The sequence below is a fragment of the Lucilia cuprina genome, chromosome 5, assembly GCF_022045245.1.
Source record: "Lucilia cuprina isolate Lc7/37 chromosome 5, ASM2204524v1, whole genome shotgun sequence".
Taxonomy (NCBI): domain Eukaryota; kingdom Metazoa; phylum Arthropoda; class Insecta; order Diptera; family Calliphoridae; genus Lucilia; species Lucilia cuprina.
Window position 1 is genome coordinate 42,679,105 of NC_060953.1, and position 26,771 is coordinate 42,705,875.

Genomic DNA, 26,771 nt, shown 5'->3' on the forward strand with positions numbered 1-26,771 from the left:
GACTATAGACTACACTATAGACTAGACTATAGACTAGACTATAGACTAGACTATAGACTAGACTATAGATTAGACTATAGACTAGACTATAGACTAGACTATAGACTACACTATAGAATAGACTATAGACTAAACTATAGACTACACTATAGACTAGACTATAGACTAAACTATAGACTAGACTATAAACTAGGCTATAGACTATTGACTAGACTACAGATTAGACTATTGACTAGACTATAGACTAGACTATAAACTAGACTATATAATAGAATATATACTAGACTATAGACTAGAATATAGACTAGACTATAGATCAGAATAGAGACTAGACTATAGACTAGACTATAGACTAGACTATAGACTAGACTATAGACTAGACTATAGACTAGACTACAGACTAGACTATAGACTAGACTATAGACTATAGACTAGACTATAGACTAGACTATAGACTAGACTATAGACTAGACTATAGACTATAGACTAGACTATAGACTATAGACTAGACTATAGACTAGACTATAGACTATAGACTAGACTATAGACTATAGACTAGACTATAGACTAGACTATAGATTAAAATATAGACAAGACTAGACTATAGACTAGACTATAGACTATACTATAGACTAGACTATAGAATAGACTAAACACTAAACTACAAATTTGACTAGACTATATATTAGGCTATAGACTAGACTATAGACTAGACTATAGAATAGACTATAGACTAGACTATACACTAAACTACAAACTTGACTAGACTATAGAATAGACTATAGACTAGATTATAGACTTGACTATAGTCTAGACTATATACTAGAATATATACTGGTCTATAGACTTAGATTAGGTTTAACATGTTTAGCTGTTGTTATGTTTTGTTAAAAACTCATAATGCCTTTTCCGCCATAGTAGGGTATAGCCATAAAAAACTCATCTTATAAGGCATACGGTTATTAACAGTGTTTAAACAGCATATAAAAATTCATAAAATTTTGTTTTTAAGGTGTAGTAAAAGGGTCCAAAAAAAACCATATGAACAAAGGGCAGACAGAATGTCGGTCAGACAAATACACGTATGCATAACATTGTCAGTCTAGCTACATACAATTAGGAATAATTTTGTTTAAGGATTTCTTTTAACATTGTTTATTTATACAAGAGTAAAATTAAAAAGTCCTTAAAACTACTCAAGAGAACCCAGCAGTGTTGAGGGTAACTTATGTATATTAAACTAGCAATAGTTAAGTAATGATTTTAATAGTTTTTTGTTGTTGAACTTATGGATATTTGTATGTATTAGTTAGTTATGTGATCTATGGTAATGCAAATCGAAAATATTGATCTTTTACTTTAAATATCCAATTTAGATTTTAAGCTATAAGTTTCCATAGGAACTAAAACATTTTCGTTTTCCAAAGGATCAATTCATTTTATTCCTTTCTTTAGTGAAAAAGTGTTGTTTTGTCTTCAGATTTGCGGGGTATATTTCAAAAACAAAAAAGGTGTTAAATGTATAGCATTTATGGTCAACTATCAATTCTAAACTTAATGTGATGTCAGTCTGATTCAACATTGAAAAAATTACAGAAATATATTTCAAGGGATCGAGGGTGGTTACTTTTTAGTGGAAAGGGTCAAAAGGTTATCATAACAAAGTAAGATGAGTTTTATGTATGAATGTTAAAAAAGTCATGATTATTTCCCTCTTTAGTATTAAGGACTAAATATTTACACACACACAGATACATACATATGTACATCACTCTACTCACTTCTACAAACATAATGCATGCGTGTGCCTTTAATGTAAGTTGAAGAAGAGGTGATGATGAGTTGGTTTTAGTTAAAATGATGTCTGTATATTTTAGGTTTATTTCTTTCCAGGGTTTTTTTTATTTATTATAAAATGAGTGGCGCGTGCGGTTAACATTTGCTTTGTAATCTTTTGTTATGTTGTTTTTTTATTATTTTTTATAGGTTTTTTTCCTCTTTTTTTTGGATATTTAACTTTAGACTGACATGCAATTTTTGGTATTTAAAAATATATTTAAAAAAAATATATATATTGACCATATGCTACAGCTCTTCTTTTGTAATGGGGATGTTATAGTTTTCGTTTTTTTTTTTTTTAATTTGGTGTGGCATGAGTTTATGATTTTTAATGAAATATTTATGTTGATTTTTTTTTGTAGGAGTAACTCCTCATTTGAGGTGATAAAGCAGTGTGATTTAAATAAAAAATAATTATCTTTTAAAACAGCTGTTCTTTTTGAAAGTATTTTAGCTTATTGGTTAAATGGTTCCAACAGCTGCTTAATAAATCAATTAGTAAGTGATTAAATACTTAATTATATACACAGTTAAAAGGCTTGAAATTAAATCAGAAGTTATGCCAAATAATGTTTTTTTAGGAAAATGCATTTAAACTATTTGGCTTCTAAAACCTTTTAATATTTACTTCCTCCAACAGAATTTGCTCTATATTTCTTAACAAAAAGATTATCAAATTAATATTACGAAACAATTCCCTATTAATTCCACCTACAGCTCAAACTTCATTTAACTCCCTAACTAATCAATAAATCTTAAAACAAAAACTCAAAATTCAATCAAAGAAATCATTGCAATATAGAAAAACACCAGCGCGCATATCAATTGTATAAACGATTTATAAAGAATAATTTTGCATAATCATCATTAAAGCAAAAAGGAAATAAACGACAAAAAGTTGCAACAATCAATGAACATCTGTTCAATTACTCTGATTTTGTTGTTTGTTTGTGTCAGCAAAAACAAAATTGTAAACTTCCTTAAAACACGAACAGAAAAAAAATCATGCAAATTTTCTTGTTGTTTTATAAAATCTAAAGCTATAGTTGCAGCAGCAGCAACAAATGATGATGATGATAATACTGTACTTAGAAGGAAGTAAATCATAGTGCGTAGACCAATTGGAGCCTACGTACAAATATGACAATATAAACTTTAATGACACTAATGACAACAACAGTTGAGCATGGGCGATGGCAGAGAAGATGGAAATTATGTTAAAAAAGTTTTAAGAAGTTTTTATTGGTAATTTAGATGATAGAATTAAATTTGTTGTTAGACAAAATGTTGCAAACAAAAGAATTGAAGACATGAAAATGAGTCATGCGGCCGAATGTATAATAAATTTGTTGTGTTGCAGACAAAATGTATATAAAAAAAGTATTTTTGTTTAAAGACATTTTAAAAAGAAAAAATGTAGAAAACTTTTTGTTTAAAAGTTTTAATACTAAATAATTTTAAAGATTTTTTATAGAGAACTTATTTTACTTTTCAGATTTTTTCTTTTTTTTTTTAAAGTTTATTCTTAGAAAACTTTTTTTATTTTTAAGTTTATCTTTAGAAAGCTTTTCTTTCTGAAAGTTTATCTTTAGATAGCTTTCCACTATTTTTTCTAATAAAAAGTATTTCCTTATACAGAAAGTTGTAATCTTTAAACATTTTATTTTATAAAACTTTTTTTCTAAATTAATTTCTTTAGCAAACTTTTCTATCTGAAATTTTTTATATTCTCTCTCTGAAACTTTGTAGAAATACTTCTGTTTTTTTACGAATTAAAACGTTTTTTTTTTCGGGGGGGGGACTTAAAACCTTATTCATAAACATTTATCAAAGGTTTATAGTACGAATTTGGTATTTGATTTATAAACCTTTGATAAAAGTTTATGAATAAGGAGGTAAAACTTTACTTAAACTTTAGTTTTTGAACATTTTTATCAAGAAAAGCTTTTGAAAAAGTTTAAAAGTTTTCATTTTTTTAGGCGTTTTCTTCTTTTTTCTCTAAAAGATTTTCTTTAGAAAACTTTTCTCTTTAAAGACCTTTTCCATATAATGTTTTAATTTTCATAGAAAAATTTTCTTCTGAGAAAGCTTTTCTATGGAAAACATTGATTTCTTTTCTCTTTCAGTTTCTATGGACAACATCCTTCTAAAAGTTTTTCTGCAGAAAGCTTTTCTTATTTGAAAGTTTTCAAAGAGAAAACTTTTCAATCTGAATGTTTTGAAAAAGAAATAGTTTTTGTTTCAAATAGAAATAGATATGAACTTAAAGTTTCTATAGAAAATTATAATTTTAAAAAATCTCCCCATCAAACAATTTTCTATATAAAACTCTCTATTTGGAATATTTTTTTTTTATATAGAAAACCATTTCCATTGGAAAATTATCTATAGAGAAAGTTTCCTATTCAATAATGTTATGAAGAAAACGTTTTCACGATTCTCTATACAAAAAATTTCTCATCGAAAATTGTTATACAAATACTGTTGCCAAGGAAATGCATCTAAAGAAAACTTTTCTATAGAAAATTCTTCTCAACAGATAATTGTTTATAGAAAACAGTTTTTAACAAAAATTTTCTATAGAAAACTGTTTTAAATAGAAAATTTTCTATCGAAAACTGTTTTCAATGGAAACAAACTGTTCTCAATGGAAAATTTTCTATAGAAAACTTTTCCCAACGGAAATTTTCTATGGAAAATTGTTTATTAATAACGGTTTTTTTATAGAAAACTTTCCTCAACCTAAAATTTTCTATAGAAAACTCTTTTCATCGAAAAATATTCTATAGAATACTCTTCCCATCGAAAAATATTCTATAGAATACTCTTCCCATCGAAAAATATTCTATAGAATACTCTTCCCATCGAAAAATTTTCTATAGAAAACTCTTCCCATCGAAAAATTTTCTATAGAAAACTCTTCCCATCGAAAAATTTTCTATAAAAAACTCTTCCCATCGAAAAATTTTCTATAGAAAACTCTTCCCATCGAAAAATTTTCTATAGAAAACTCTTCCCATCGAAAAATTTTCTATAGAAAACTCTTCCCATCGAAAAATTTTCTATAAAAAACCCTTCCCATCAAAAAATTTTGTTTAAATTTTTTATCAAAAAATTTTCTATAGAAAAACTCTTTTAACCGAAAAATGTTCTATGGATAATGTTTTCCATTCGAAATAGTTGTATAGAAAACTCTTCCCCTTGAATTCCTTCAAATTGTTTGCCTTTTTTTTTAAATTCTGAAATGTAGTTTCCTCAATTATGTAGCAACAATCTTAAAGTGAATGTTTAAAAGAAAAAAAATTTATTTTAAATCCTAAAACATCTTTAAACTACCAACACACCACCTTCTATCTATAAATGTCATTTTAAACTAAATGGACAGCAGATAATATACAACAAAAAAAAAGCTAGAAAAAAAATTGTAGCAACATTATTTTCTTTTCAAAAACTATTGAAGTTATAAGACTAAATTCTTTTTCTTAAACATAAGTATGTCCGTTTGTTTAGGCGAATACTTAGTATTTGAAATCCCAATGCACCAATTTATTATAAACTACATTCCATTTAATAAAACGGGTGTTTGTACAATAAGTAACAGCTCTAATGGCCTTATATGTTTAAATAAAAGAAACGAAGAATTTCTGTAAATTTTATTTTTTTTTTTTTTCGTTTTAAGACAAGAGAAGAAAAAAAGACATTTTATTAAGATTATTATTGATGTAAACAGGTGAAATGAATGCATTGCAAGTAAAAAAGACAAAAATAGACAAAACAAGAAAGAAAATACACTTGTCTAAGGCTGAATGTTTGTGGAAGCTGCTGTTGCTGTTGCGGTGTAGACAGCAAAGCAAATAAGTGTTTGAATGGAATTGTATAAAAATACCTTAAAGAAATTGTTTGGAAAAAGTAGTTTTAAGCCAAATAATTAAATTAATATGGTTTTGCTGGTAATTTCAGTTTGAATTAGATAGAAAGATATAGAGTGAGTAGAGTCTAAAGTTGGTCTGTCGGTTGGTTGGTTGGTTGGTCGATTGGTGGGTTGCTTACAGTTATAAAACTGCTTTCATTTCAACGCATTTTTGTTGTATCATTATTTTATAATTTTATGCAGTTTCCAAGGAGTAGTAGAAAGAGAAAAAAAATATAATGTTTAAGGTCTATTAGGTCACTATTGTCACGTTTATTTGTTGGTTTGTTTAACATATAACTAAAAACAACTAACATTACACAGCAGGCTAAAAACAAAAACAAAATTGCAAAAAAAAAACCTTAGTGTCGCGCGTTTTTTTCATTGACTATTTTTGTGGCTATAAATTGCATGTCTAAACTCCTTTTTTTGTTAATGTTGTTGCTGCTCAAAATGCTGCGGTTGTCTTGAGAGTTTTTTTTTTAAAGATTTTTTCCTAAACGAAATTGAATTTGTTGTTAGTATATATTTTAAAAAGTTTACCCCATCATTGTTACTAACTAACTAAGGTATTAGTTTAGGGTCATTTAAGTTTACCATTTAAGGCAGTCAAAAGAAAATGATGGAGTTTAAGAAAACTCAAAAAAAAAACATCAAGTTTTTCATCTTTTTTTCTTTTCTATAAAGTAAAACTGTTTAGCTGCCTTAGTAAGTCAATTGTAAATGGCTGTTAGTTGAAGACATTCTTTGTAGACTTTTACAATTGTCAGTATTGGCGGACAAATGCTAGTACTATAGCTGCTGCTGCTGTTATTGTTGCACGAGGATGCCAATGATGAGGCTGGTGGTAAATGATGTGAGACTGATGATAATGTCATTAAGTGAGTTGAGTGCCAGAAAAAAAGCTACATAAAAGTTACATAAATTGCTAAAGGCACGATTTTATTTTCTTCTTCCTTACAAACAATCCAAAAAAACCAGCTTAATTGTAAATTTATACTAAGAAATTTAGAGAGAGAGAAAAAAAAAAAACAACAGAAATATTTTAATAGAAAATAAAAGTGATTTTTATTTTTATAGGAAATTGTCAGTGTTTGGTCCATTAAAGTATTTCTTATTTATTTATTTTTTTTCCTACTATAACTGTGAGTAATTATTTGTCAAATAATCAAAACTTTAAATAATAAACAAATACCAGGCATGACAACTACAAAAAATAAGAAAAATAAAAAAAGTTTGTTTCTTAAGTCTTTTGTTTATGTAAAGCAAAAAAAAAACATAAAAATAAAGAAAAATTTTGGCATTTTGTTAAATTTTAAGAAATTTATTCCCAAACTAAACTTAGTTTATGTTTTCTCCAAATATTTCTTTTCCCAAAATCATTTGTTAATGACAGCAAAATAGCAAAAAACTCAATGATAGGAATTTTTAAAATTTTAAATACTTTTAAAAAGTTGTATGCAAATGTAAAGTTTGTTAGATATTTTATAGGAAACATTTCAAAAAAAAAAAAAGTATTTGTTAATGTGAAACTAAAATTCCTGGAATGTTTGTTAAAAAATACAAAAAAAAAAACATTGTCCACCTTTTATATATTTTATCACATAAAAGCGGGTTTTCAGGCATTTGTTTTCAATAGTTTGCAGAAAGTTAAATAAAAAAGTTGTTGTTAATTTGAATTTACTTTACAAATGTGACATTTTGCAAAGAAATGTTTTTGTAACAATATAGTTTTTACAATTTTTAGAAAACCTTTTTTTGACGGAAAACTTTTCTAAACAAAACTTTTAAGTGAAATCTTTTCAAAACGACAAGTTTTTTATATAAAATTCATCTTAACAGTAACTTTTTTAGAGAAAACTATCCCAAAAAATAAAGTGTTCTGTAGAATATTCTCTGTAGTGAAAATTTTCTTTTAAAACTCTTTGCATAGAACATTTTTAAAGAAACCCCTTCTCAAAGAAAACTTGTGGATTAAAATTCTACGCATAGAAAATTTTTCTATAGAAAACACTTCGTATTGCAAAATTTTCTTTAGAAAAATCTTCATATTAAAAAATTGTTCACAGAAAACTAAGTCCAGCAAAAACTATTATTTTAACAAATATTTTCATAGAAAACTCTTCTCAGCGAATGTTTCTATAGAGAACTCTTTTCAATAAAATATTTTCTATTCAAAACTCTTTTAAGAAACATCTTCTATATAGAAAACTTTTCCAAGGAAACATTTTCTTTATATTTTAAAAGTTTCTATAGAAAACTCTTTTCATCTAAACGATTTCTTTTTAAAACTCTTCCCACTATAAGATTTTCTATAGAAAATTTATTCAACGAAAGTGTTTTTATGTAAAGATTGATGAATTGAAAATCTTTTTATAGAAAACTCTTCCAAGAAAAAATGTTTTATTAAACTCTTTCTACTGAAGAATCATTTATGACAACATCTTCTGAGGAAACCCCCTTTCTATAGACATTTTTTCCCACTGAAGAATTTTCAATAGAAAACTCTCTAAGGAAACATTTTTTTTGTAAAACACTTCCCACTGAAGAATTTTCTATAGAAAATTCTTTCAAGGAAAAGTTTTCTATGGACATCTTTCCCACTGAGGGATTTTCTATAGAAAATTTTTCACACTGAAGAATTTTCTATGGAAAACTATTCGAAAGAAACTTTTTTATATTAAACTCTTCCCAATGAAAAAATTTCTATACAAATATCTAAATTCTATGGCAACATTTTCTATAGAAAACTTTTCTAAGCAAAATTTTTTTAATAAAGCTCTTCCCACTGAAGACTTATCTATTGAAAACTTCTCCAAGAGAACATTTTCTATAGAAAATTCTCTAAAGGAAACATTATCTATGGACAACTTTTCCCCTGAACGATTTTCTACAGACAATTCATCCCATCAAAGACTTTTTTTATAGAAAACTCTTCCAAGAAAACATTTTCTATAGAAAATTCTTTAGGGAAACGTTTTTTATAGACAACTTTTTCCACTGAAGGATTTTTTTACAGACAGTTCTTCCCACTGAAGAATTTTCTATAGAAAAATCATCCAAGAAAGCATTTTTTTATATAAAACTCTTCCCACTTAAGAATTTCCTGTACAAACTTTTTGTGTGGAAATTTATTCCCACTGAGGAATTTTCTGTACACACATCGTCTAAGGAAACATTTTCAATAGAAATTTGTTCTCACTGAAGTATTTTCTATAAAGACTTTTTTAAGGAAAGATTTTTTGTATAAAACTCTTTTCACTGAAGAATTTTCTATAGAAAACATTTTTAAGAACACATTTTCTATAGAAAAATCTTTAAAGGAAACGTTTTCTATAAAAAAAATTTTTAAGGAAAGGTTTACTATAGACAATTTTTCCCACTGAGGGATTTTCTATAAACAATTGTTCCCACTGCAGAATTTTCTATAGAAAACTTTTCTAAGTAAACAGTTTCTATATAAAGCTTTTCCCATTGAAAACTTTTTTATATAGAAAACTCTTTTAAAGGAACATTTTTTAAATAAAACTCTTCCCTCTAAAGAATTTTCTTTAGAGATCTCCATTAAGGAAATATTTTCTATATAAAACTCTTCACACTAAAAATTTTTCTATAGAAAACTCCTCCCGTTAAGAAATTTCAATAGAAAACCGCTCCAAGTAATATTTTTTCTGTAGAAAATCCTCGCACTAAAGAAAACCCTTTAAACGAAAAAAAAAAAACAAATCTATAGGAAACCCTTCCCAGAGAAAATTTTTTATTAAAATTTTTTCCATCTAAATATTTTCTATAGAAAACTCTTCTAATAAGAAATTTTTCGAAGATTGTATTATTTTGAATTAAAATAAAGAAAACTTTTCAAAACAAGACATTTTCTATAACTTTAACTAATGAGAAATTTTCCATAAAAAAACTCTTCCCAGCAAACATTGTAGTGTTTAGACTTAAGAATATTAATTTTATTAACTAAAACATATATTTTAACAATTTTTATAATAGAGAATTTTTAAGGCTTATAAAGTTATCAAAGACATAAATAGCAATAAACTATTAGAAAACCAGGATCCAAATTCTATGTATTTCAACATAGATTTTTATATGCAAAACACTTGGTTGAAGATAAAATCAAACACCTTTAATTGAAATTAATATTATTGCCAATACACTGTCGTATACATAAATAAATAACAATTTATTTAAATACTTAAACAATTAAATTTTATTTTAGCTTATAAATCAACTCACAATAATATTATACATTGGTCAACAAACCAGGAGGAGCAACAACAAATAAGAGAAAAAATAATTTATAACTACTTAATAATATAAAAAAATAAACATAAAGAAGAATATATACATTTTACAATCATCATTCAAATAAATAAAAATAACATTAAAACAGAAACAAAAACAAAAACAAAAAATCCCAAAACAAACCGAGTTTAATAACAATAAAAAAGAAAACAACTTTTTAATAAATTTTATTAATAACATGTACAGCAAATGTCTTGAATATCAATCATAAATGAAGAATAAAATAAAAATTAATTATAAAAAGAAGTTGAAAAAAATTTTTTTTCAAACAAATAAACTTATTTTCTTACAACAAAAAACCAGTGACATAAAAATATTGTTAAACAAATTTTTTTATTATATTTCTAAGTTCATTTCTTGTTATTGTTGCTGTATTCCCAAGTAATCAACAGAACCTAATAACTGCAAAACGATTTATTTTTCTTTGCCACTTTTTAAACACTATTTTTTTTTTGTATTCATTATGTTGTATAAATTGTATGACGAGTATTTGAAAAAAATAAAAAAAAAAAAATTTAAAACAAATTTTTTCAAAATACCCAAACGTACGCTGCTGTGCTGTTCATACTCGACTCATGCTCATAGTAAAATACAAACAAACACATGTAGACTGATGAAAAGAACAGAAAAAAAACAACAAAATAAATAAATATTAAAATTCATACTTTGTATAAACAAATGTACAACGTCATTTATTTTAACGCGAAATACCGTTCTTTTATGGTAGAAAAAAATTTAAAAAATATGAAAATATACAAATACTTGTACAATAAAACAAAAATCTACCAAGAACTTAGAAATAAAGACAAAATAAAGGAAAAAACCTTAAACATAAACAAAGTTTGAAAAAAGAAAACATTTAAACTAAAGACAATTTTAACTTGCTTAACAAATATCTGGCAAGAATGAAGTTTTCAGTGGCAAGAGTTTTCTTTAGTCATTTTCCAATGGAGCATTTTCCATTCTAAAAGATTTCTATAAAAAAATTTTAATGCGAAGAGTTTTCTGTGAAAACTTATTCGTTAAGATGAGTTTTTTGTAGAAAATTTGGGTTGGGAAGAGTTTTCTATATCATATTAATCGTTAAGAAGAGTTTTCTATAGACAATTATTCGTTGAGAAGATATTTCTATAGAAAATTTGTCGTTAGAAAAAGTTTTCTTTGAAAAATTTTGGAAGAGTTTTCTTTAGAAAATTTGGGAAGAGTTTTCATTAGAAAATTTTTTGTTAGAGTTTTCTTTCAAAAATTTTTTGTTGGGAAGAGTTTTCTATACAAAATTTCTTGTTAAGAAGAATTTTCTACAAAAAAATGTTTGATAAGAAGAGTATTCTATAAAATTTCGTTGGGAAAAGTTTTCTGTAAGAAATTAATCGTTAAAAAGAGTTTTCTATGGAAAATTTTTCGTTGGGAAGAGTTTTCTATACAAAAGTTTTTGTTAGGAAGAGTTCTCTACAAAAAAATTCGATGGGAAAAGTTTTCTTTGTAAAATTATTAATTTTTTGATAGGAAGAATTTTTTTATATAAAACTTTTTGTTAGGAAGAGTTTTTTATACAACATTTTCAATTGGGAAGAGTTTTTATAGAAAAATTTTAGTTGGAAACAGTTTTTTTAAAACATTTTTCATTGGAAAGAGTTTTCCTTAGAAAATTTTTCGTAGGGAAGAGTTTTCTATACAGAATTTTTTAAAAAAAGAGTTTTCTATATATAATTTTTTGTTGTAAAGAGTTTTCTATAGAAAAATTTTCGTTGTGATAAGTTTTCTATGGAATTTTTTTGTTGTGAAGAGTTTTCTATAGAAGATTTTTCGTTAGGAAGTGTTTTCTTTGGGAATAGTTTCCACAAGAAAGGTTTTCTTGGGAAGAGTTTCCTATACAAAGGTTTTCATTGCAATGAGTTTCCTACACAATGGTTTTCATTGGGAAAAGTATTCTATTGAGAATAAAAAGTTTTTTTTGTAGAAAAGCTTTTAGTGTGAATGCGTGAAAAGCTTATCGTATTAAAAAGCTTTTTATCAAAATGGTTTATATAAAAAGTATTTTGTTAGGAACAGTTTTCTCGGGAAAAAACTTTTATAGAAGTTAACAGTTTAAAAAGTTTTTTTACTTCAAAAGTTTTCAACGTGAAAGTATTTTTTAGGCAATCAATCAAGTTTTTTTTTTTGTTCAAAAGCTTTCATTGTGAATGTCTAAAGATCTATTCTTATTAAAAAGCTTTCTGTCAAAGTGTTCTACTTAAAAAAACTCTACGTTAGGAACAGTTTTCTAGGAAAAAAAAACTTTAATAGGAAAACGTTCCGTTTAAAATGATTTCTATAGAAAGATTAAGCAAAAGAACTTTTTAGCATGAACTTTAGAAGCTATCTATCAAAATGTTTTATATACAAAGCTTTAAGATGGTAACAGTATTCAATGTGTAAGATTTTCTTCAGAGAAGCTTTTAGTGAGAATGTTTGTGTTTACATAAAAGCTTTCTTAAGCTTGTAAAAGGTTTTCGCTAAAAAAGCTGTAATAGTGAAAGTATAAAAGCTTTCCGTATTAAAAAGCTGTCTCACGAAATGTTTTCTATACAAATCCTTTCGTTAAGAACATTTTTCAATGGAAAAGCTCTTTGTGGGTGAAAAAAGCTTTTTGTGAAACATGGGGAAATGACCAAACCGTTAAAAAAGTCCTATATGTAGTAGAATACTCAGTTATATAAGCAGTAGTAACAGTTTAAAGTATTAACAAAAAAGCTGACTGACAAAGGGACAAACGTAATGAGTAAGTATGTGAGTGTGTGAGTGAGTAACTGAGTAAAATGTGTGTGTTCGTTTAACTTTAAGACCATAAAACATAAAACAGTCAAAGTAAGCATATTCTTAAACATGCATACCAACAACAATATTTCTTTCTCATATAACTTGGTTAAACAAATCGTCACTGATTAACGTCGTTGTCGTCTTTGTAATAATCATCAACAATAAGGCAACGTTTAGCTTTTAATTTTTATGGAAGTATTTAAAATTCTTGATTGGTTCTATGAACGATTCACGTGTTACGCATGCTTATGAGGTCATTTGCGTGATTTTGCAAAACAAGTGCAAGTTAAAGTTTTTCTTGTGATTATTTTTGTTCTTGTTGTTGTTGTTTTTCACCATAAAATTTCAATTATTTGAATTTGTATTATTAACAATTTGGTTTTCTATTGTTGATGTTGTTGTTGCTGTTGCTGTTGTTGTTCTGTAAATTAGCCAAGTTTATTAGCATTGTTTGTTTGTTGATAAGTGTGTTGTTGTTGGAAACAACAATAGAGTTTCATAAACAAATTTATGTTTATTTGAGAGCTGTAGGTGATTGACCATAATAAACTAGTGTTGTAGAGGGTGTATTAAGTTTTTCCATGAGTTTGCAACATAATTATAAATTAAGACATTTAAGTTTAAGTTTAAACTGATCATGACTTATGTATTCTATGGCTACAGTTATTTAGATTTATTTGAAGTTATAGATTAGAATTTTATTTCTTAATGTTCCTTAAGCAAAATTTTAGTGTAGGTGATTTAAAATTCTTGTTAACTGAATATTTTGTTAAATTTTTAATATTACCATAACCATTAAATTTAATTAAATTCATCATATATGTAAATAAACAGTTTAAAAATAAATATGAATAAATTGATTATTTCAAGTTTATTGTCTTAAAAAGTTTTATGATTTTATGACAAAAAAAAAAGAAAAAAAAATTGACACAAATTTCATAGAAAAAAAAACGTATAATGACGCCAAAGAAGTGGAAAATTATTTCAATTTTATTAGCAATCATAAGGTAATAAAACATCAACATAAACCCTAGTGGGTTTTTCTTAACATAAACTTCAAACAGAAAGTAAAATTTTCTAATAACAGATTTTATTATCTTGTGGTTCTTCTAGATGGTATTTTATTAAAATAAAACTGATGTTTAACATAAATAATAATATTTATATCATTATAAAGTAATAATTTGTGTGTTTCTAAATCTCTAATAATCTTTATATTTAACATTTGATTATAAACATAAAACTACTCTTTAATACCTTTAATAATAATATTTGTGAAAATCTTGTAAAGTCTTTGAGCTGTGAAAATATTTATTTTTTTTTCTCAAAAATGTGTTGTTTAAATATTTGTAAATTACATCATAAATTATAACAACATAAATGTCTATTTGGTTTTTATCATTTAAATGTGTCTGACAGTCACTAAACAGCTTAAAGCTATAAAGACAGTTGGATGGACGGACGGACTAATTGTCTAATAGAAAAACATGTAAAAACTGTCAAATACTATAAGAGAATATTATTGGGGAAAATAAGGTAAAAGTTATCATACAATTTTACACACACACCAACGCACAAAGTAATTATAATAAAAATCACATAAACATAAGATTTCAGACATGTGTTAAAGAATAAAAAGGAAAAATTTTTCACAAATACCAACTACGCTTAAACCCAGTAGAAAATTTTAAAAAATATTTTGAAAAGAACTATGAAAAAATAATTCATTTTAGCACTTATGTACAAAGGGAAAAAAACCAGTAGAAAAGTATCAAAATGTAATACAATCCGCTGCAAACGTGAGCTTAACACATTAGAATAAAATGTAAATAACATGCAGTTATCATTTTGACAACGTATTGTTGTCATTGAAACAACATATTGTTGTCATTTCGATTACTCTTTGTGTCAATGTTTTGTATCACTTCGACAACACAAATTTATGTTTAAAAACAAAGTGTTGCCATTTGTTGATTTGATAATGACGTGTATTTTTTATATTTTTGTTATTGATTTGAGAACTATCCGTACATAGTTTGACACCGGATATTACTAAAAAATTATAAACAATTTGATGTCAATTCAGTAACAGGCGTGTATAATATTAACACGTTATTTATACCTTTGCATGGTGGATATTTAAATTAATAATGAATTTCAAAGTTGATGACTTTAGGAAGAAAATTTCCAACAGGGTCATTTAATGTTCTTGTTAAAATACAAAGAAATGTTTACATACACTTCAAATAAAAGTTCACAGTTTACAGTCAAAGGCAAAAATGTTTAAAGTTAAATCAACATTTTATTAAATACTTTTCTGTAGAACATTTTTCATGTTTTTTTTTCTTCATAATTTTCTTCTAAAATACTTTTCCAAGGAAAATTCAAACAGTCGAATACTTTTTTTTTAAAAAAATCATTTTTTATGGAATAATTTTCTATAGAAAACAGGTAAATAATTTTCTATAGAAAACTCGTTTCATCGAACAATTTATAGAAAATTCATCCCATCGAACAATTTCTATAGAAAACTCTATGAGATGACAATTTTCTATAGAATTTCGTAACATCTAGAGAAAACTTTTTTCATAGAACAATTTTCTAGAGAAAACTGTGCTCATCAAAACAATATTCTATAGTAAACTCTTCTCATCTAACAATTTTCTATAGAAAACCCTTTTCATTAAACAATTTTCTTTAGAAAAATCTTCTTATCAAACAACTTTCTATAAAAACTCTTCCCATTAAAACATTTTCTAAAACTCTTTCCATAAAACAATTTTCTAAAGAAAACTCTTTTAAAAGAACAATTTTCTATAAATAACTCGACCAACGAAAAATTTTCTATAGAAAACTGAAAACCCTTCCCATTAAACAATTTTCTATAAAATAGTCTTCCCATTAAAACATTTTCTAAAACTCTTTTCATAGAACAATTTTGTATAGAAAACTCTTTTCATAGAACAATTTTCTATAGAAAACTCTTCTCATCGAACAATTTTCTATAGAAAAATCTTCTCATCGAACAATTTTCTATTGAAAACTCTTCTCATCGAACAATTTTCTATAGAAAACTCTTCTTATCGAACAATTTTCTAAAGAAAAATTCTTCTTATCTAACAATTTTCTATAAAAAACTCGACTATCGAAATATTTTCTATAGAAAATCAAACAATCAAACAATTTTCTATAGAAAACTCTTCTCATCGAACAATTTTCTACAGAAAAATTCTTCTTATCTAACAATTTTCTATAAAAAACTCGACTATCGAAATATTTTATATAGAACAATTTTCTATAGAAAACTCCTTCCCATTAAACAATTTTCGTTAGAAAAGTCTTCCAATCAACTTTTTTTATAAAAAAGTCTAATGGGAAGACTTTTTTATAAAAACATTTTCCAAAACTCTTTTCAAAAAAAAAATTTCTAGAGAAAACTCTTTTAAAAGAAAAAATTTTTATAGCAAACTTGACCATCGAAAAGTTTCTATAAAAAACTCTTCTCATCGAACAATTTTCTATAGAAAACTCGACCATCGAAAAATTTCCTATAAAAACTCTTTCCATTAACAATTTTCTTCAGAAAAGTCCTCCCAACAAACAATTTTCTATAAAAAAAAGTCTTCCCATTAAAAAATTCATAACTATTAGTAATTTTCTGTAGAAAACTCTTTCCATCAAAATAAATTTTCACTAAAAAATTCAAAAACTATTTTTAACAAGAAATTTGAAAAAATAATAAATTTTTTAATAAAAACTTTTCAAGATTTGAAAAATATTACTTTGTCATTGTGTCTTCTTACATGCAAGTTTCTCTGCATGTAACACTTACTGTGTTTTGAAATCTACTTAAATTTAATGACTGCAGCCTATAAAATCGCATTTGTGAAAAAAAGTGTTAAAAGTAACACTTAACATAAAGTTAAGCTTTTTAATTTTTTTACAAGCAAACAACAAAATAAAGAAAATAAGTTAATTTTAAACTTTACCAAAGCCCAATAAGAATATTCACCCATCAAACAGGAAAAACTAGTATTTAAGAAAAAATTTAACCAAAATTCATATATAAAGTTTATCTAATAAAAAATATTTTTTTTCTTATTCATTTCTAGTCTCCCGAATTAGACTATCGGCATGAGCTGATGGGTCGTTTGCATAAAATAGAACCAGATGTTGAATTGGAAGTTTTAACAGCAACTGCTGGAGCAGGAAATCACCATCATCATCATCATTTACATCATCATCATTTGCAGCATTTATCGCCATCGCAGCAGCAACAATATCAACAGTATCACCAAACAAACAACAACAACAATAGCAGCAATTTTCAACATCAACAATTAACCACACAACTTAGCAATAGCAGTAATAATAGCAATAGTAGTAATAGCAATAATAACAGCAGTAGTAACAACAACAACAATACCAGCAGCAACAACAACAATAGCAATAGTAATAATAACAATAGTAGTAGTAGCAGTACAACTAGTAATACAAATAGTACAACAAATACAAATCATTTAAATGATCAATGGCAACATGCTACAAATCATGAACATACAACAGCAACAACTCCAACTACAGCAACTGCAAATACCTATGATACAGCACAACCCACTGTATTGGTGGTGGGTTCAACGACAGCATCTAACAACACCACCCTAACGCATACAACACCCACCGATAATATTAGCAGCAATAATACAATAGAAAATCCTCCTAATCGTTCGCCAACAACACCCGCCGCCAACGCCTCCACAACCACCACCACCAATGACATCACCTGCAACACATCATCAGCATCTTCATCATCATATCACAACAATTATGATGCCAATACGTATTATACAGCAGTCGCAACGACCGCTACCAGCGATAAAGAATATTTATTTGGTGAGTTTTTTTCGGAAAAAAAAACATATTAAAGTTTTTTTTCCACTTTTTTTAATTAATTTTTTTTTTTATTTTGAAATATTTGATATGTTTGTGTGTAATTTGAAACGCTATTTTAATGTCGAAACTTATAAAATATTCAGCGTAAATTTAACGCTAGATTAACATTTATATTATTGCTTTGACGTGGATAAAAAAAAAATCCATCTAGCTAGAGAGAAAAGTAGACCAATATCCCAAAGATGCTGTCAATTTATTTTCATATCGTTTTCTATGTGTGTGTTTTACGTCGTCTATCTGTCATGTTGTGTGTGATGTGTTGTAAGCCTGAACTAATGGTGTTTATTTTAACAAATATTAAATACATAAATAGTTTTTGTTTGTTTTTTGATACTCGCATTTGAATTTTAAATGTGTTTTGCTTATGCTGTCATTTTGCTTGTGAATGAGAGAGTTGCTAGAGAAATTTGTAATGTGATATTATTTGGTTGTAGTGAAGAAAAATTAAAACAAGACTGGCAAAAATCTATAAATATGAATGTGTTTTTATTGAGAAGAAATATACGACATGAGACTAAAACGTATTGCTACAGTGCGTGTTAATAGTAAGAAAACGGTTGAAATTTTGCTTAAACGAAAAATCAGTTTTATTTTATGGTATAAACAAAAGACTTAGGGTACAAACTTCCTTCTTATAGATATGGGCAGAGTAAAACTAGACTATAGACTAGACTATAGACTAGACTACAGACTAGACTATAGACTATACTATAGACTATACTATAGACTATACTATAGACTAGACTACAGACTAGAACTACAGACTAGAACTATAGACTAGACTATAGACTATAGACTAGACTATAGACTAGACTATAGACTAGACTATAGACTAGACTATAGACTAGACTATAGACTAGACTATAGACTAGACTAAAGACTAGACCATAAACTAGACTATAGAATAGACTCGACTATAGACTAGACTAAAGACTAGACCATAAACTAGACTATAGAATAGACTCGACTATAGACTAGGCTATTGACTAGACTATTGACTAGACTATAGACTAGACTATAGACTAGACTATAGACCAGACTATATACTAGACTATAGACTATACTAAATAAATACTAGACTATAAACTAGACTATAAACTAAACTTCATGCTATAGACTTAATTGTGAAAACTAACTTTAATTTGATGAAAAAGCATCAATATAAAAACAAAAGACTTAAGACACAAACTTACTATATATTTTTTTTTTCATTTTATTCCAGACACCAAAAATAAAGAGGCTCTCTGTAATCCCTATCACAATATTGATGATCACTATGGACGCCCTGCCCTATGGGAAGAAATAGCTAGCTCAATACAAAATATCGATCCTGAAAATGCTCCGATACTAGGCTCAAATCCAAATGCAATTCATGCGCATCAACAGCAAAACCAAAATTCAACAACGCCCACAGGCAGTGCATTGTTAACGCAAGTTAAAATGGAAGCAATTGATGATACTCTGTTAGAGACATTATCGACACCATTGCTCAGTCCTTTGGAGATAAAAAAAGAAAATGTTACCAACAGTCTGACCATGCAACCGTTGACACCACAACAAACATCCACACATCATTATTATGGGCAACAACAGCAGCAGCATCAAACACCACAACAACAATCTTATCAGCAGCAACATCATTTACTACACTCACAGCATCAAACACATCATCAGCATCATCCTCAGCACCACCATCATCTGCAGCAACAACAACAACTTTTACAACAACCTCAACATTTACAGCAGCAACAACCGCATCACCATCAACATCATCATCATCATTTACAGCAATCGCAACATTTATATCAGCATCATCCTAGTTTAACGGAAGAACATCATTTGACAACCATGTTCACCAATCTAAACTCTCACACCCATCCTCATAGTCATTCACATGCGCTGCAGCATCAACAACAGCAGCAACAGAATTTATTGCTGCATAGCAATAGTAATAGTCCCTCAAATCGTTGCAGCAGTACCGCTAGTAGTCATAATGCAGATGTTGCTCTTAATACCGAGACAACAAATTTATTAAGTTTAAATGGTTCAACGGCAGATCATGTGAACGCCTATCAGCAATATGGTCATAATAATTATTTAAATGATAGTTTAAGTATAAATACCAATACAACAACACAACTGGCTCAAAATACTACTTCATCACTACATCATCAACATCATCACCATCAGCAGCAGCCACTACAACAGCAACAACATCAACACCATCTAACACCTTTAGCTAATACTACAACGCCAACAATTGGGTCTCAGAATTCCGCCACAGTCGCCTTACAAAATCTTAAAAATCTCAACAATAATAACAACAACAATAGTAGTAATAATAATAATTATACAACTACTGCAACCACTACAACATATCCATGGCATAGTAGTCAGGTGAGTTTTATGTTTTGTGGCCCAAAATGAAATATTTATTTAATTGCATTTTTTATTATCATTATTCATAGTTGTGAGCAAAAAATAAATAAGTTGTCTTGATTAAAGCTTTAACGTTTTTTGTATTTTAAATCCAACATATTAAATGTATTTTATATTTTATTGACGTAATATTATTATGTTGTTTTTGTTTTGTTTTAATAGCCTTTTCATAGTAAATACCAAATACCCGCTCCACCACCGCCACCACCTCATCATCTACAAAATGCACAATTATGTCCACCTGCTCTAATACCAACCGCACAATCACAAACCAGTAGTAGTGGCAGTGCGGCTAGCAATAATAGTAGTTCAAGGCATATGTTTGTGCCCCCACTAACACCTCCCAGTTCTGATCCCGGAAGTCCGGGTAGTTCAATGGCAGCAGCAGCCGCACATGCTCAAGCTCAACATCAACACCAGCATCAGCAACAACAGCAAAATAATAGACGTTCTACCCCACCACCACCTTATCAGCAGCAACAGCTTCAACAACAGCAGGGTCATCCACTTTCCGCCATCTGCCCCAACATTATAACACTGCATTCTAGTTCTCCCACTGCTGTGGGCCATCTTATGAGTCCGGGTCGTTCTCTAACTACATTGGGCCAAACAGGTGCTCAGTTGTTGGTTAATTCATCAGCCAATAGCAATTCAGCAGCTGCAAATCATTCAAATTCATCTACCAACAGCAACAACTCTAGCACTATTAACTCAACGACAAGGGGCGGTGGTCATTCAGCATCAACTACGTCATCATCTGCCTCTGCTACACCGGCTCATTTGGCTAACTTAATCGTGCCATCTGTGCGTTCGGTTCGCTATAATCGTCGCAATAATCCCGAGTTGGAGAAGAGACGTATACATCACTGTGATTATGTGGGTAAGTTGAGGGTTAAAAAGGGTAAAAGGGATTCTAACACGATAATATATCATTATTTGAAGCGAAGATTTTTTGTTCTTTAAGGGTGGTATTAGTTTGATAACTTTAAATTCGAATGAAAAGCAAAAAGTACTATTAGAACTAAATACCCACGTGACCTGTTTCGGTATGTTATTATAGAAAAGAGTACCAGTTTATTTTCATTTGTTCAGAAGTAATTTTATATACCCCTGTTTTCTTTTGGAACTTTAATATAAAGCAAAATCCCTTTTATGTACCTTTTCGGTAATTTATGGAATTGTTGGTACTTTTTAGTCTTGACTATAGTCTAGTCTATAGACTAGACTAGACTATAGACTAGACTATAGACTAGACTATAGACTAGACTATAGACTAGACTATAGACTAGACTATAGACTAGACTATAGACTAGACTATAGACTAGACTATAGACTAGACTATAGACTAGACTATAGACTAGACTATAGACTAGACTATAGACTAGACTATAGACTAGACTATAGACTAGACTATAGACTAGACTATAGACTATACTATGGACTAGACTATGGACTAGACTATAGACTAGACTATAGACTAGACTATAGACTAGACTGTGCTCTACATTTTGAAATCTATCAGATTTAATTTTACTTAAATTCAATTAATCGCCATAAAAACAAAAGACTTAAGACAGAATCTTTAAAAAGTTAAATGAAGAAAAACGACTGTTTTTATTTAACGAACCATAAACAAATATTTACGATATCGAAATTAGTTTATCTTCATAAACTTTTCTTCTTATATTCTAAAACAAAAAACTTAAGACACAAACTTTTCTTTAAAAAAAAAATGTTAAAATTTGTATCAACTAACCCAGGCAACAACAACATATGCACTTAATATTAATAAAACTGTCATAAAAATTCTTTAACTAACATAAATTTTCATTAATAACACATAAAAGCAAAAAATCCTCTAGAAACCAAAGCAAAACTAAAATAAACTTTAAAAGCTGGGGAAAAAAGACACACTTTTTAGTGTTCTAAATTGTTAAACTTCTTGTAAACTGAAAGTCGTGGGAAATTTTCCTTATTTTTCTAAACGGAATTTCAAGGTATTTTTGCCAACAATGTTCACTTGCATAGTATTCCTTTTTTTTTTTGCTACTGCTGCTTTTAACAATTTTTGTTTTATAAACGACATGCATATAAAAACGAACGAACACATAACTTTGACCATAATTTGATACTAATTAATACATTTTTGCCATATTTGTTCAACATTAAATAATTAATTATTATGTTGTGCAAAGCACGCACTTGGTGGTGTTGACTATAAAAGGTTTTACAAAACACTAAAAGCCGCTGTCTGTGTTAAGTAATTACCACTTAAATGATAATTGGCTAAATGTGTGTTTGTTTGTTTGTTATAAATGAACAAAAAATGTCACACGCTTAAAAATATAATTAAGAGATGGAGCTTTGCAAGAAAAAAACAATAGAAAAAATTAACACAATAACTGGAAAAAACATACCTAAAAAAACTAATATTCATGAAAACATAAGTATTTGCTTTTTTGCAAATTATTCCTGTTAACTTTTATGTTAAAGTGTTGGTTTTTTCTGCTGCCACAACCAACCAACCACCCACTAACTATTTTTTGGGGATTAGTGTTAAAGTGTTAGTTTTTCACTTTTTTCTGGTGTTTTTCATGTAACACTTTTGTCTTAAGTCTTTCGTTTTTTTCGAAAGAAAAACATTGTTTCAGTTTCATTTGTCATATTGTAGTGTTTATAATGTTTAGTTTAGTGTTTACTGCTGATGTTGATGCTGTTTCTGTTGCCGTCGTTGTTGGTTGCTGTTGTCAGTGGTGTTTGTCATTTCTGCTTATGTTGCATGTTGCAAGTTTAATCAGTGCTTTAGATCACCTAGTTTCTTACATGAAACGACAGCAACAACAACAACAACAACAACACTAACAATGAACTGACAAACGTTACAATTATGCTCATACACTTACACCTCTTTTGTGTCTTGTTCACTGAGACACACATACTTCATATGACTCTGTCTGTCCGTCCGTATCTGTTTTTATATTTTTCAAGTGTGTTACAAGAAGACAAATACAACAGCAATTGCAACTTGAAAAAAGTGGATTTTCTGCATTAATGTTATGTTATACAACCAGGCTTACGTTTTTTTTTATATTATTTTGATATTAGTTTTTTTTTTCATTTTGCTCTATTCATTTACCGAAGACATCGTTTATTTGCTTGATGATGCCAGCAAAAAGACAGACAGACGTATAAACGGAAAGACGGACATTTGGTGAGATAAACAGACGGACTTGTACAATATTGTGCACACATATGTAACACATGACATGTAACAAACCATACAATGTCAAAATAGAATTTTTTGTTGTAAAATTATTTTAACTTGTTGTTGTTGTTTGTTCAAAAAAGTGTATTTTGCACTAGTTTATAATGTTGCTGTTTATTGTTTGTTTGTAAGCGAACAACATTTTTTTGTGATTTCAAATTATAGAAATATTTGTTTGATTCAATTTTTTGTTATGAGAATTGGTTCTCATGGTTAATTGAGGTTTTAAGTGTCTCATAAAAAGGATAATTTTGTTAGTTTGTTTTAAAACATTTTATAAAAATATTTTAATTCCAAATAAATTATTTACTTTTGTTAAAAGCTGTTTATTAGAAGAAAATTGTAGAAATAACTCAATCATTGGTTTCCAAACTGTCTACTCCAGACCATGTCTATAGTCTATTCACTAGTCTAGTTAGTCTATAATGTAATCTATAGTCTAGTCTAAAGTCTAGTCTGTAGTCCATTCTATTGTCTAGTCTAGAGTCTAGTCTATAGTCTAGTCTATAGTCTAGTCTATAGTCCAGTCTATAGTCTAGTCTATAGTCCAGTCTATAGTCTAGTTAATTGTCATGTCTATTGTCTTGTCTATAGTCTAGTTTAGTATATAGTCCAGTCTATAGTCTAGTTTAGTATATAGCCTAGACTATAGTCTAGTCTATAGTCTAGTCTATAGTCTAGTCTATAGTCTAGTCTATAGTCTAGTCTATAGTCTAGTCTATAGTATAGTCTATAGTCTAGTCTATAGTCTAGTCTATAGTCTCGTCTATAGTCTCGTCTATAGTCTAGTCTATAGTCTAGTCTATAGTCTAGTCTATAGTCTAGTCTATAGTCTAGTCTATAGTCTAGTCTATAGTCTAGTCTATAGTCTAGTCTATAGTCTAGTCTATAGTCTAGTCTATAGACTAGTCTATAGTCTAGTCTATAGACTAGTCTATAGTCTAGTCTATTGTCGAATTTATAATCTATAGTTTAGTTTAAATTTTAGTTTATATTACGGTCTATAATCTAGTTTCTAGTATAGAGTATAGTTTAGCCTATAGTCTAGTCTAAAGTCTAGAGTCTAATCTATAGTCTAGTCTAGAGTCTATAGTTTATAGTCGAATCTATAGTTTTACCTACAGTTGAGACCAGTTCAGTATACAGTGTAGTTTATTGTCTAGTTTAAATTTTAATCTATAGTCTAGCCTTCAATCTAATCTCTAGTTTGGTTAATAGTCAACTCTATAGTCTAGTCTATAGTCCAGTCTATAGTCTACACTATAGTCTACTCTATAGTCTAGTCTATAGTATAGTTTATAGTCTAGGTTCTAGTCTATTCTATAGTCTTGCCTTTGATCTAGTCTATAGTTAGTTGTATAGTCTTTTGTCTAGTCTATAGTGTAGTCTATAGTCTGGTCTATATTCTAGTCTTTAATCGAGTCGATAGTCTAGTCTAGTCTGCGGTTTCGTCAAAAATAAATACTTCAAAAATTACAATTGCAGACGTCTTGTCGAGTTCGTTTCTTAAATCTTTCGTTTGTGTAATTTTTCTCAAAACTTTGACTAATTAGCTTACAATATTGGTAAACATAACATTATTAACACGTATTTATGTTGTGGAAATAAAAAACCGAAAAAACACAAACAATTTCTCTTTTTATGTACGCACACATATAATTTAGGTTAATTTTCTTACAAGCAACACCCATATCTTAAAATGTATTTAAAATGCAAAAAATATAAGAAAAGTCCAAAAGAAAAGAAACACATTTAACTCTGAAGTTTTTTTACAAGAGATTAACTTTAAATTTATTTTAGAAAAAAGAAAACTAAATCTTAAGCAAGCAAACCACACAAAACAAATAGAAAAAAGTTTAAGAAAAAAATCAAGCTAAACTTAATACAGAAAATTGTTAAATAAATGTCTAAAGAGCATATGTGACACGTTTATATACCAATTTTGGCACAAAAAGCCGGTAAACATGGGTGACTGTCTGTCCGCCTTGTATGACCAAACGTATGTCAAACTGTCTGTCCGTCCATCTCTTTTTCTTTTCAGTTTTTTTTTTAAGTTGTTTCATTTGGTTGCTATTCATTCACTTTACTTTACGTTTTACTGCTACCAAATGAAGTTATTATGACATAAATGCACGCATCAGATTGTTAAGATTGTAGATTGACATCTGTAATGTTGAATACAAAATATATGTGTATGTAGAAAAAACACCAACATGTATGTAAGTTTTAGAAAAAAAACAATGTACAAACATTCAATACAAATATTATGTGTGGTTTGAATGTTTTACAGAGACCAGCAGTGTAAAAGAAAAATCTAGCCAAAGTGTAGAAACATATAAACTTTCATGCGTACCAAAGTGTGTAGTTGTCTGTCCACTTAAACGTCCGTCCATACGTCAGTCTTGAAAACTTTAAGTTTGTGTACTTGGATGGTTAGATGAATTCTTACGGTATTATTACCAAAGGCTATTGTCTTTATAAATATAGTAAAGAATAGTTAAAGTTTACTCAAGTAGACATTTCAAATATTTTGTACGTGCGCTGCTGTTTTTGTATAGAACAATGAATGAAGTCTATAGGAAAAAACTGAATAGTGTTCAATAATAGTAGCCTTTAAAAAATGCGTTTTGTTTGTGATTATTATTTTTCTTTTTTTGTTTGAAAACATCACACAGTAGACAGAGAGTGTACAACAACCAGCAATGACAGTCAAAAGACTACTGTTAAAGTTAACTAACTTACAACTTAAAAAAAAAAATAAAATAAACAATAAGGGTTTTTTTAAACAAAATACGAATAATAAGGGGAAAAAATTCTGATACAAATTAACGAATTTGGGAACACTACAGTGATCCAAATTTATTATCTCAACAATAAAGCATTTTTTTAAATATTAGTACTAATATGGAGTTTTGGTAATAAATAAATATTTAGTACTACAAAACGCAACTATAGATTTATGACTAGACCATAGCGTAAACTGCAGACTAGGCTATATACTACCCTATAGACTAGACTATAGGCTAGACTATAGACTAGACTATATACTAGATTATAGACAATACTATACACCAGACTACAGACTAGACAATAGACCAGACTATAGACAATAGACCAGACTATAGACTAGACTTTAGACTAGATTATAGACTAAACTGTAGACTAGACTATAGACTAGACTATAGACTAGACTATAGACTAGACTATAGACTAGACTATAGACTAGACTATAGACTAGACTATAGACTAGAC

General features: G+C 28.1%; 1 protein-coding gene across 1 annotated transcript in view; it reads left to right on the plus strand.

Moving 5' to 3' along the window:
* Positions 1 to 26,771, plus strand: part of LOC111680601 (dendritic arbor reduction protein 1) — an 84,090-nt gene that overhangs the window by 36,584 nt on the left and 20,735 nt on the right. Inside the window, exons 2-4 of the mRNA XM_023442268.2 lie at positions 16,975 to 17,755; positions 19,038 to 20,212; positions 20,417 to 21,134. Coding sequence (XP_023298036.2) covers positions 16,975 to 17,755; positions 19,038 to 20,212; positions 20,417 to 21,134 — 2,674 coding nt within the window. The remainder of the gene's footprint in view (positions 1 to 16,974; positions 17,756 to 19,037; positions 20,213 to 20,416; positions 21,135 to 26,771) is intronic.